A 12,502-nucleotide genomic window follows, 5' to 3' on the forward strand; every position below is an offset into this window, starting at 1 on the left:
GATGTGGGTAATTCCATCCACCAAAGTTGTTCACTTATTTTTTTCTCTAGTGCCACATACTTTGGTGCCCCAAACATGTTTATTATAAACCTCACAAGTACAACATGGTTGTAATAGAAGTAACTCACAAAATAGTAACAATCAACGTTTTCAGTTTAAACTTAGATCCCAATAATAGTTAGAAACACTTTTAATATTTGTAACTAACATTTGCCCATACATTTAGAGTCTGCAAAGAAGTCTTTCCATCGGTTATCTTATTTAACCCATGCAACAGACATGGAAAAAGGAATTAGAAACGTCTCAGTTTGTCTCCTCTAAAGTAGAACCTGAAACAAGAGGCTAAGGTGGCAGGACCACTTGAACCCAGGGGTTTGAGGCTGCAATGAGCCAGGCTGGCACCACTGCAGCCTGGGTGACAGAACTCACTTGAGTCTGGGTGACAAAGCAAGACCCTTGGGTGCCAGTAGTTTATTCTCTTGGGAATTGATCCCAAGCATTGGAAGTGAGAGAGTGTCGAATAGAACAGGTACAGGAAAAAAGGCCACTGAAAAACCATATCAGAATTGTCCTACTGGAGAACTGGGAGGCAGGGCATTTGTCCCCTGATTTCTGTCCTGCGCTGGTTCAGGGTTGCCCAGGGAGGGGTCCTTATTCCCCTACAGGGAGAATAGGCTGTGCTTGTGCGTGAACTGAGTAGCCTCCAAAGCCTTCAGAGAAAGCCAGGAGGCAGAGAAGCCACAGATACCGGGGCTTATGTCCAAGGATGAACACTTTTTCTTTTTTCAAGATAGGGTCTCACACTGTTACCCAGGCTGGGGTGCAGCAATGTGATCATGGCTCACTGCAGCCTTCAACTCCTGGGCTCAAGGGATCTTCCCCCTCAGCCTCCAAACTAAGTGGGACTACAGGTGTGAACCATCATGCCTGGCTTTTTTTTTTTTTTTTTTGAGATGGGGGCAGGTCTCACTATGTTGTCCAGCCTGGTCTCAAACTCTTGGCCTTGAGCTATCCTCCCAACTCTGTCCCTTAAAGTGTTGGGATTATAGGTGTGAGCCACCTTGCCAGACTCAAGGTAGAACACTTTTAAATAAGTCAAGAACTGTCCATCACAGCTACGCTGACGTCAGTTGGACCACGGGAGTTCGGCATGACAAACATCTGCTGTAAGGCCAGCTATCCTTGTCCTTAAGTTCAAGAGAAGATGAATGCTTAGAAAGTATTGTGCCTTTGCCAAGCTCACATGAGAAGGCACAGTTCTGATTTTGGTGGATCTCACTCCAAACGCTGTGTTATCTCAAAGTTTATCACAGAGAATTCACAAGGTCAGTACACTTTACTACATTTAATAAGGTTGTCAACTCTACGGACAGTCCCCTGGAAACATCACAGATGGTATGGTGAGATTTAGATGTCACTTCCAATCAGAACATACAACACTTGGATTCTGAAAACAGCTTCTACTAGCATTTTGGGGAAAACACATTTATGAGTATAAAAACATTTTTCTCTCCTTTCACGTTAATGCTCCTTTGAAAAGGCCTAGAGAGTCATCATTGCCTGACTTCAGCCCAAGACTGCAGAGTGAGAAAGCTCTTTTTTGAGACCCATGGGTCGGCTGAGAGCCCGTTGCCAAAGGCATCATTTCATTTGCCCAGCTCCTTGGCGATGTCTCAGAAAAAGTCTGACTTTCCAGAGATATCCCACCCGATTCCCAGTGTGAAGGGGTTTCTAGCTCTATAACAAACTGCTGAACCTGTTTCTAGAGCCGACTGGGTTTGCATACTAAGAATCCTTTGGGATTTTGTTAGGGCTAGCTGTCCTGAGCATGTGCAGTGGCCGCTATTCCAAATGAAAGAACTAGTTTGTTTGTGTTTTAATTATCTCTTCTTACAAGATCTACCCAGCAGTATTGCTCCACACGGCTTGAAAGAATTTAATTAAACCAAAAAAAAGGGCTTTGCTTTTGTTGTTGTTGTCGTTGTCGTTGTCGTTGTTAGTTGCTGGAATGAAATCAGACTCTGGTTGTGCCAGTGCGTGGAGATTTTTTTCTTGTTCTTATGAACAAATTGCTATTAATACTAAAGACATAAGCACTTAGGAGCACAATGCGTTTTTTTTTGTACTGCTTAGAGGGTGTCCCTCTTTGCAATTTACTAGCAGAATGCAACTTCCAAGAGATAAACACCCTGTTTCCATGGAAGGAATCAGAACTCTGTCTGCTAATTGAAACAGAATTAGAGAGTTGAAGTGGGGAACTTCAGTGTATTTTTACTTCTGCAGAAAGGCCACATAGAAATAACAGAAGAGGCCGGGCGAGATGGCTCACGCCTGTAATCCCAGCACTTTGGGAGGCCGAGGCTGGCAGATCACGAGGTCAAGAGATCGAGACAATCCTGGCCAACATAGTGAAACGCCATCTCTACTGAAAAACACAAAAATTAGCTGGGTGTGGTAGCATGCATCTGTAGTCTCAGCTACTTGGGAGGCTGAGGCAGGAGAATCATTTGAACCAGGGAGGCGGAGGTTGCAGTGAGCCGAGATCATGCCAGTGCACTCCAACCTGGCAACAGATCAAGACTCTGGTCTGAAAAAAAAAAAAAAAAAAGGTGCGATATCTTGGAATATCAGCTGTGGAAATGCCTTTGGGACCTTCTGATCCAGTTATTCCAAGGGACAGGGAGCAAAGGAACAGAGCAGAAGTGGCTCAGTGGCCAACATATGTTTCTCAGCCAACTGTGGCATGAGACTTCATTATAACAAATAAATATGACATTTTCTTCATGAAGGGAATACTGGTTTATTTTAGAAAATTTAGATAAGACATATATGAAGTTTCTTCAAACGCTCCTGTTATATCATCTAAGTACTCAAGGTCTGACTGTCAGGATGTTTCTCTTTCTATGTCATCTTCTTTTATCTCTTTTTCTTGCATTTTCTGAACCTTGGAAGAGGAAGGGAGAGTAGATGAAAATCAAAGCAGATTCTGAGGCTCATTAGCAGCTTAGATAAAATGCTGGCTACAGAGGAGGGGGAAAGAGAGAGAGTCTTGATTGGTAAGACACAATCCAACATAATATGCCTTTATTTAACACATTCTGGGGACAGCCCACCATCAGGACCTTTGTAGGTATAAAAAAAAATTATATCAGCTTGCCTTCATAGCACTTACAATCTATTTGGCTAAATTGGCAAAGCACTGCATATTTAAAAAATACCGATTTGAGATATTTTTCATATTTGAGAAACAGGAGAGACACTCAGTGTGACAGAAAAGTTAGATTTTCTTTCTGTTTCAAATTCTACATAGTAAAGGTTTGAATGGTACTTAAAAGCCAGAAAAAAGGGTGATTATTACTCTGGGCTATTTCTCTTAGTTACTCACTTATTTCTTATGAGATTATCTTTTGTATCACCTCACCCGAGATGCCAACATGTCCGCAGTCATTTCTTTATTGCAATTGATTTTTTTTTGCATTGAGGAAAGGTATCTATAGGTGACTTACAATGGAGGCTTTGAGTTAGTTGATCAAGAGTTATTTGATATGTTCATTAATTAATTTATCCCTTCATTCACTGGATATGTATTGAGTATATACAATGTTTTTATGCCAGGAGTTTAGTGGAAAACAAAACTACAAAACCCTGCTCTTATGGAACTTGTAGTTTATGACTGAGTCTCCATGTGGATGTAGAACAATTGAGAAATTGTTTCAACCTTTTAATGACTGTTCATATATGATGTTCTTTGAAGAATACTTTCAGGACCTTTACTTAAAAACTTTTTTTTCTTGTGCCTGTGGGATGCCCTAAATTCCAACTTTGCTCCTTGAAAATATTAGAAACATCTTTGAGACAGACAAACATGTAAAAATCAGCAGCTGCTAGGAAATCACTAAGAACCCGGCAGGTTCTTTACAACGTGATATGTGGTTCTGGACCAATCAGGTGCTCAGGATGCAGGATGCAGGGTGATGCCAGGTGGCAGGGATGGTGAAGAAATGGAGTCTTAGCACCAAGGCAGTGAATGGGGAGGACAGACTGAGGCCACAGCATGAGGAGGGCGGCCAGAAGGCACGGAGCAGAGGGAGAAGGGAGACAGGACTGAGGAGGAGGATAAATGAGATCATTTCAACTACGTTCCCAGCTTTGCTGCCGACTGTCCTTGATTCCCCAATGCTTTTCGGCGAGACCTGTCGGCCATTGCTTTTGTCTAGATGGCAGAAAGGTTTGGTGCAGATCACTTAAAAGAAACCCGAGATGAGCGGTTGATCTAACGTTGCATTCGAAAGAAGAATGTGACCGACTTACCGCTACGCACGACAGAATAACTTCTGCCTTGTTCTCAGAAGACATGTGAAAGCATCGACCCATTTTGCCTTTTCCTCGCATGATCGTATATGGATTTTTAGCTCTGACTGTTTTACTTACAGTCTCAGCATGACATTCTTGCTTGGGCCGTGGGGCACAGCTGAAGTATAAAACGTAGTCTCTGGGACAGACTTTTCCACACCTAGAAAGGGCGATCCCACGCGTCTTCTAAAGTCTCACAAGCTGAACGTGGATCTTCAAGTCACTACCCCACTTTCCAAATTTGAAGCTAGACAGTTATTTTTCTAATGGACGGCGTGCACACCCCTGGAAGCAGGGCTTTGTAATTGAAATGTTGACACAACCCTAAAGCATCGTAGCACGAGCAGTGTTGTTCTAATAAATCCCGTCGCTAATCCTCAGAGAGAACCTAAAGAAGAGATTCACTTTCTGTATCAGGTTTCACTTACTGAAGGGCTTCTGAAGATAAAGACCGTAAACTATGAAGGGACAGATACAATGTGGGCTAAGGGGTTAAAGGGCTAGAGAAAGCTTCGTAATTCTCAGAAACGGGAAACAGATGTTGTTTGACATTTTGAAGCACAGTTTCCTTCTCCCTTATGCACTTCTCTGCTATCGTGGCTTTCAAAGCAAAGATGTATTACTGTAAATGAGAATTGCTTGGCAATGAGCTTCCCGCTTAGAGAACAGAGGGGCCTGATATTAAGACTAATTTTCATTTCATATAGTGTCTTTTCACGTAAGAGAATCACAAATTGCTTTTGAACACCGAGCGGCGTTGGTACAGTTTATCATGAAACATGGGGAATTAAAATCACACCTTATAAAAATGAGTAAATATAATTGGGAAGAAGCATTGCTTGGGCCTGGAACTCGGCTACATGTTAATTTTTGTTGCTAGAGGGACAGCCCTGATTTGCACTGACTTCCGGTAACCTCCATTCAGATAAGCACCTGCAGCTTCACACCTGCAGGTGCGCGGACGAACCAAGACTTTGTATTCAGCTTCAAGGAAGAGGTGAGAGAAGAATCTTGGTAACAGTAAATGATTCGTGTGGGGAATAGAGTGCCCTTGGAGGCAAGATCCAAAATGAATCGGTGAGCAGATAAAGCCCCAGGTGACCAATAGGTTCCTTCAAATGGTGGCTGTGAGAGGAGAAGATAGTTTTACTGCCAGAGAGACTGCAAAGCGGGAGGGACCGACCCAAGGAGGGCCACTTAATGAGCAGAAGGAGCACAGACAGTGGTGGCAATTTACAAGTCGTGCAAAGAAAACCTCCTTTCTGTCTATTTAATGTGTATCTCTGCTACCAGTAGTGGTATTTATTTCAGCTGATTGAGGCATACAGCACGGACAATTGCTAGGTGGCCTCTTTTTGTGGGTTGGAGGAAAGTCAGTCAGTTCAAGGGAGGTGTCAGATCAGAGAAAGTTAATGAGACGGACTGAACCGTGTGAAGTATTGGCAGCTTAAGGTGGATGTTTGCTCGTGGCTACACGATACCATATTTATATTAAAGTTTTGGACATTATGTGTCTTTTAAACTCCAGTGAGTGAAACTATGTTTACTCTACAATATCTGATATTTAGGGAACTAAAAATCATAAGCAAAAGCCACAATATAAGCACTGGTATTCATCTTTTAGATAAAGATACTAGCTATTTGATTACAGCAGGTAGATTTTTAATTTCAAATTTTATTATAGATTAAAGGTACCCTTGTAGGTTTGTTACATGCGAAATTGCATGATGCTGAGGTTTGGGGTCCAAACAATCCTGTCACCCAGGAGGTGAGCATAGAACCCAACAGGTGGTTCTTCAACCCCTTCACCCCCATCCAGTGACCCCGAATATCTGTTGTTCCCATCTTGATGTCTATGTGTCCTCATTGTTTAGTGAGTATATGCCGCGAGAACATGCCGTGTTTGGTGTTCTGTTTTCACATTAGATTTCTCAGGATAATGGCACCTAGCTCCATTGCTGCAAAGGGCATGATTTTGTTCTTTTTTACGGCTACATAGTATTTCATGGCATATATGTACCACACTGTCTTTATCCAGTCCACTGTTGATGGGGATTTAGGTTGATTCTACGTCTTTGCTATTGTGAATAGTGCTGCAGTGAACATATAAGGGCATATGTCTTTTTGATAGAATGGATTATTTTTCTTTGAGTATATAACCAGCAATTAGCTTGTTGGATTGAATGGCAGTTTTATTTTAGGTTATTTGAGAAATCTCCAAACTGTAAAGCAGGTGGATTTTTTTTCTTTTTCTTTTTTAAAGAGAAAAGAATGGCTTCATTTTGGGGAATGGGGCAAGATGCCAAATTTTCATTTGCTCTTTCCATTGGCAATGAAATAAAACCACATCCAAATACTAAAGCCTCCTTCCTGAAGAATTCCCAATGGCCCCAGCACCCCCACCACCACTGCTTGTCTTTCCTGTATTATTTTCGCTATTACCCACACGACGATCAGAATATTGTCAGAATCAAGTGCGAAGCAAAATCAAAACAAAAAAGAAAGAGAAAGAAATGAAAAGCACATCCCCCAAAATAGTGAGTAAAACAAGTAAAGAGCAAAATAATGTTAACAGCACAAGGTAATTGCTTGTAATTTATCTCAGAGAAGTTGATTTGGATAGATTATCAACTAACACTCAAAATCTAGGTGTCATAAGTACACATGTGCAAATACTTACAAGATTATTACTTCTAAGGCCATTTTTACAGTTCTTACAATTGTTGAATCAGAAGTTATCAAATTCCCTTGGGGAGGCTGAAGCACTGATGGAACTTTGCTTTGCTGTGGCATCTTCTTTAATGCCCCTTTTTTGTTCTCTTCTATTTTATGCCATTCTTTTCGGCGTTTGGGCCTCTGGGAATGTCTTCTATGCAACTTCTCTGAATACTTAGTGAATTCTGGACATTAAGATTTGTGTGAATTCTGTTTGTTCTTCCAGGACAAGGTCTTTGTGGAATATCAGGTCAGATTTGGTCAGTTTTTTCAGCCTTTTTCTTGCACTGGTTACACTTAAGGTGATATACAGACCCCACTGCAGGCGGAGCTGTTTTCATGGTCACCTTGACTTCCCCTACTTAACATTTTGTTAAAATAAAATTAAGAAATCCCTATAATGAGAAAGTATTGTTGAGAGCACTCACACATATAACAGAAAGAATCAAAGACCTTTTCCCCATGCCCTCCTCTAATTCCACGACCCAAGAGTCCTGAATTTATATTCAACTATATTTAAAATGGAAGCCAAATTTAAAACGAATATTGCATGTAACACCTATGACAACATCTCTCTACGGAAAGTATCTGTAACGCAACATTATATTTATTTCGCTGAAATGACAATGTGTTGCTACCAAAGCTTCCCAATGCAATAAGAATCTCATGGAGGCTCTTCATGATCTTTTCATTTCTTTCAATTGATACTTTTCCCTGCCTTTGTAAATTTAGGTAAATCAACCATCCTGGTGTCAGAGTCTCCAGTTTGAAAGCGAACTAGGAAAAATCACCAGAGTCCTTTCGCCCTCTGCTCTTCTGAGCTATACGGTAATCATATTAGAGGCAGTAACCGTTAATTCTCTGTTTTGTCTCAGCGCCTTGGATGCAAGTAAACATCAATAAATATTTGTGTATGATGCTAATGATGTTTGTAGTGAAAAGGATCTTTAGTAAATATAGAAAATGTAATACATGTAAGGCTCCCATTTAGGCCAAACACATCATGGAAACCTATGGCTTAGAAAGGCAAGTCAACACCTATTGGATACTTGCATGCACTGCTCATATTTCTCAAGGCAATCCTCGTACACCTTTGGGCCCACTGTCAGGAGCTTGATGTTAATGTGCAATGACTACACTCGCATTAGGGCCCCCAAGCAGAGCCAACAGACATAAGAATAACATTCCAATTTTTGTAGAAGGAAAGCAAAAGCCTTCGTCTTCATGGCAGGAAACCATACATATCCTGAGAATTTTGCAAGATGATAATCTAAAAACTCCTAAAAGAGTGGGTTATGTCATAGTCTGTCTTCATGTGATTATCATTGTCATCAGATTTCTGTTAATTGCCAGGCTTTTGGTTCAAGCTGGCAGTGCTGCCTTGGGCATTCCTGTGGCCTGATGAGAATAGCATAACATGGAAGAACTTATCACCCAAAGGGCAAATGCCACCTATGCAGGGGCCACTCTTGGGCAAGCGTGGAGTGGACAGAGAAGCAACTGAGATGAGGTCTGCAGCTGGAAGTGAATCTAGGGGCTCACATCTTGCAATGTGGACCAAGAAAATCTCAAACCACAAAAAGCATAGGTTGGTATTATTGTTACTTCTTTAATAAGGTCATGGACTATTGTCCATTCTTTTATGTACAGGTTTCAATGACTCAGCACCCTCCAAAGATATGATTAATACATTTGCATACACTCACCTGAGAATTTGGTAGCTATGGTTGAAAGAAGCTGGTTGGTCAGAGATCCAAGAAAATGTGTGATGATGTCAGTAAAATATTGTTAGCTATGTCCTAAGTAATTCTTAGATTACCTCTGTAAGGTAAGGCTTATGATGTCCATCCAGAAAAGTAAGATCTTGAGACAGAGAAAGTTCAAGTCATTCAGTCAGGGTTACTCAGAAGTTTAGTGGATCAGGTAGTTATCTAAGTATCCAAGTGTGGAGTACCACGTCATAATAATTTTTCTTGGCTGGCTGCAGTGGCTCACAACTGTAATCACAACACTTTGGGAGGCTGAGGCAGGAGGGCTGCTTGAGCCCCGAAGTTTGAGACCAGCCTGAGCAACATAGCAAGACCCCACCTCTACAAATAACAAAAAAAATTAGCCAGGCATGATGGTATGTTCCTGTAGTCCCAGCTACTTGGGAGACTGAGGTGGGAGAATTTCTTTAGACCAGGAGGTTGAGGCTGCAGTGAGCTATGATTGTCAATGGCACTGTCAACTCAAAAAGAAAACAAATTCTGCTGTAGTATACAGGTTTTTATTCAGAGATATTATTTCTGATTGCAAGTATTCCATATATCTTTTCTTCTTTTATATCATTTTTGTGTACTCATTCTCTCTTGATAAATGCATCATCTCTAATATTTTAATGATTTGATATTAATTGAGGTCTTCCAGATTCATTACATCTGTTAGAATTGTACACATATACACTTAAATTGTATATATTGAAGGTGTAGCACATGATGTTTTTGATATGCATGTAGATAGTGAAGTGGTTACCACAGCTAAGTGAATGACCTTATCCACCCATCCTCCATAGTTACCCTTTTTGTGTGGGGTAAGAGCACCTAAAATTCACTCTTAGAGCAAATCTGCAGTATGAGGTACATTATGATTAACTCTAGTCCTCAGGCTGAACTCTAGGCTGACTCATCCTCCACAACTGCAAGTGTGTACCCTTGGACTACTTCTCCTCTCTTCCTTCTCCTCCCCACCCCTGGTAACCACTGTTCTACTCTGTTTCTATGAGTTTGACTATTAGATTCCACATAGAAGTGAGATCATGAGGTATTTGTCTTTCTGTGCCTGGCTTATTTCACTTAGCATGATGTCCTCCAGGTTCATCCATGTTGTTGCAAGTGGCCCTTTAGGATTATATTCTGCAACAAATACCCTGAAGTAACAGTGGCTTGAGCAAGATACATGTTTCTGTCTACAAAATAGAAATCTGGAGGTAGGTAGTTTAGAGCTGGTAGGAGTTTCTATAGATTTCTGAGACTCAGGCTACTCCTATTTCCCCACCCCTCCCCACTAAATCGTCCTCAGCAGACAGCTTCCATATCCTAAAGGGGCTCTGGGACCAGAAGCCAAATGTCCATGTTGTAGGTTGGGAAGAAAGATGGGTGGACCATGAGATGCACCTGTAGCCAGCTCCTTGAAACAGCTTTCTGGAAACCCACAAAGCACCTCATTACAGCTCATTGGCCAGACATTGGAGGTGAGGCCATACTTTGCTGCAAGGGAGGCAGGAAAATGTAGGATCAGCTATAGTGTTGGGTGTGATGTCAACACAAATAATATCAAGATTCTGTTACTAAGGGAGTGGCCAAACTGGATGATGAGCAGCAGTATCTACTGCATATGCCTACTTACTTAGTGGCTTTCCTGCCTGGTCCTTTACCCTTGGTCCTTTCTGATTACCTGGATGCCTTTTCTACTTGGGTGTTAAAGAAAAAGCAAAGATTTGGGAGGAAAGAGAACAAAGGAGTTGGTGGCCTTAAAACTCAAAAGGGTAAGTACATGGATGAAACCTCTTGAGCTGTGAATAGTGCTAAAATATAAATAACATTTACTAAACACTATGTGCCAACATTTGTGTTAAAGTATTTTTATGTATAATATCTCATTTAATACTCAAAATAAATGTATGAAGGAGTTATTATTATCGCCATTTTACACAGGGGCGACAGTTCCTGTGTAAGGGGGAAACAGTTCTGCAGAGGCCTTGGTAACTTGTCTAATGTCACACAGCCAGTTACGGGAGAGACAGGATTTAGTTTTTAGGCTCACTGATTCTAAAGGCTGAGTTCAAGCTCTGCATTCCTCAGCCTCCCAGGATGGGAGGGATAAGAGGACAGCAAGGTCACAATGGGAAAGGTCTATTTTGAAGTGCCTATTGATGCTTCCTCTCTCTAAAGTTGCTACTGAAGAGGAATCAGGCAGTATTTTTTGTGAAATGGATTCTGCCTCTTCAGGCAGACTTGGCTGGTTCCAGGATGGAGATCACCCATCAAGGGCATCATAGCTGATTTTTTCCCTTGGAATCTCAGATTGAATTATGGAGGAATTGAACTGTGGGAATAGAATGCAAAAATTCAGTAGAGTAAGTAGGGCACTCCCAGCTGAAGATGGAAACAGGAGAAAGGGGTGGAGTCCCTAGAGCAAGATTATTCCATGACTGGTTGGCCCTACAGAAAAGCCAGAGCTCCTTCTGTTCTCCAGCCATTGCCTGGAATTCAGACCTACTGTCCAGTTCTGCTCCTTAGAGTCATGACTGGGAACCCAAATTCCATGGCCCGAAGAGTCTCTATTAGGCTTACAACCAACTCTTATTCAGGTTAATTCAAATGTTTTTCTGTTTTTTAATATTCCTGAGCGCTACAGTATAATAGATTCCTGGACTTAGTAAATATTCACTTTAGAGTGTGATGAGGCGCACCACAGACTATGCAGCCAAACTGCCTGGGTCTAAAGCTGGATTCAACACTTATTATCTGTGTAACCATGGGCAAATCACTTTATCTCTCTGTGCCTCAGTTTCATTACAGAATGCTTCATGGCACATAGTTAATATTTGTATTAGTTCATCTTCACACTGCTATAAAGAACTACCTGAGACTGGGTAATTTACAAAGAAAAGAGGTTTAATTGACTCACACTTCCCCATGGTTGGGGAGGCCTCAGGAAAGTTGCAATCATGGCAAAAAGCAAACGGGAAGCAGGCGCCTTTTTCACAAGGTGTCACGAGAGAGAGAGAGAGAGAGAGAGAGAGTGCAGGGGGAACTGCCACTTTTAAATCCATCAGAACTCGCGAGAACTCCCTCCCTGTCATGAGAACGGGGTGGGGGAAACCGCCTCCAAGATCCAATTACCTCCCACCAAGTCCCTCCTTTGACACATGGGAATTACAATTCCAGGTGAGATTTGGGTGGGGACATGGAGCCAAACCATATCAATATTATATACATGTTTAATATTATCCTTGTTCTTTCTGTGTTGTTTACTATGAGAGAAACAACCTCTGCTTCTGATTTTCACAGAATACAACCCTGTGTGGTAGGTAATAGTATCTCATTACCCAAATAGGGAATTGCGACTCAGAGAAATTAAGTAAGTTTCCATGATCATTGATAAGTACTTAAGTCAGGATTTGCCCTTAGGTCTGATTCTAAAATCTGTTCTTCTTCCCTGGACCAGAATCACCATGTACTTGCTCTGTGTAAAGTAACCTGGGAAAAATTGTCCCAGGGTCTCTTAGTCCCAAATGAGATGTGCCATATATTTCTCAAATGTCCTGCTTTTGCATAGTCCTTTTGCATTATGAAATTACTTTAACACGAGTTAGTTCATTTTCTGTTGTACATACCAGAGTTCGTTGGCATAAAAAGCTTGTAAGTCTTTTGAGTAGATAAGAAAAACT

At 41.4% G+C, this 12,502-nt stretch overlaps 1 protein-coding gene across 1 annotated transcript in view; it reads right to left on the reverse strand.

The window, feature by feature from the left end:
* Window positions 1-11,375, reverse strand: part of LOC105518593 (keratin, type II cytoskeletal 8-like) — a 98,007-nt gene extending 86,632 nt beyond the window's left edge. Inside the window, 3 exon segments of the mRNA XM_011951630.1 lie at window positions 4,140-4,213; window positions 4,312-4,513; window positions 11,329-11,375. Of these exon segments, the coding sequence (XP_011807020.1) occupies window positions 4,140-4,213; window positions 4,312-4,513; window positions 11,329-11,375 (323 nt within the window).
* Between the last annotated feature and the right edge of the window lie 1,127 nt (window positions 11,376-12,502).

Source organism: Colobus angolensis, unplaced genomic scaffold, assembly GCF_000951035.1.
Source record: "Colobus angolensis palliatus isolate OR3802 unplaced genomic scaffold, Cang.pa_1.0 Scaffold321, whole genome shotgun sequence".
NCBI lineage: Eukaryota > Metazoa > Chordata > Mammalia > Primates > Cercopithecidae > Colobus > Colobus angolensis.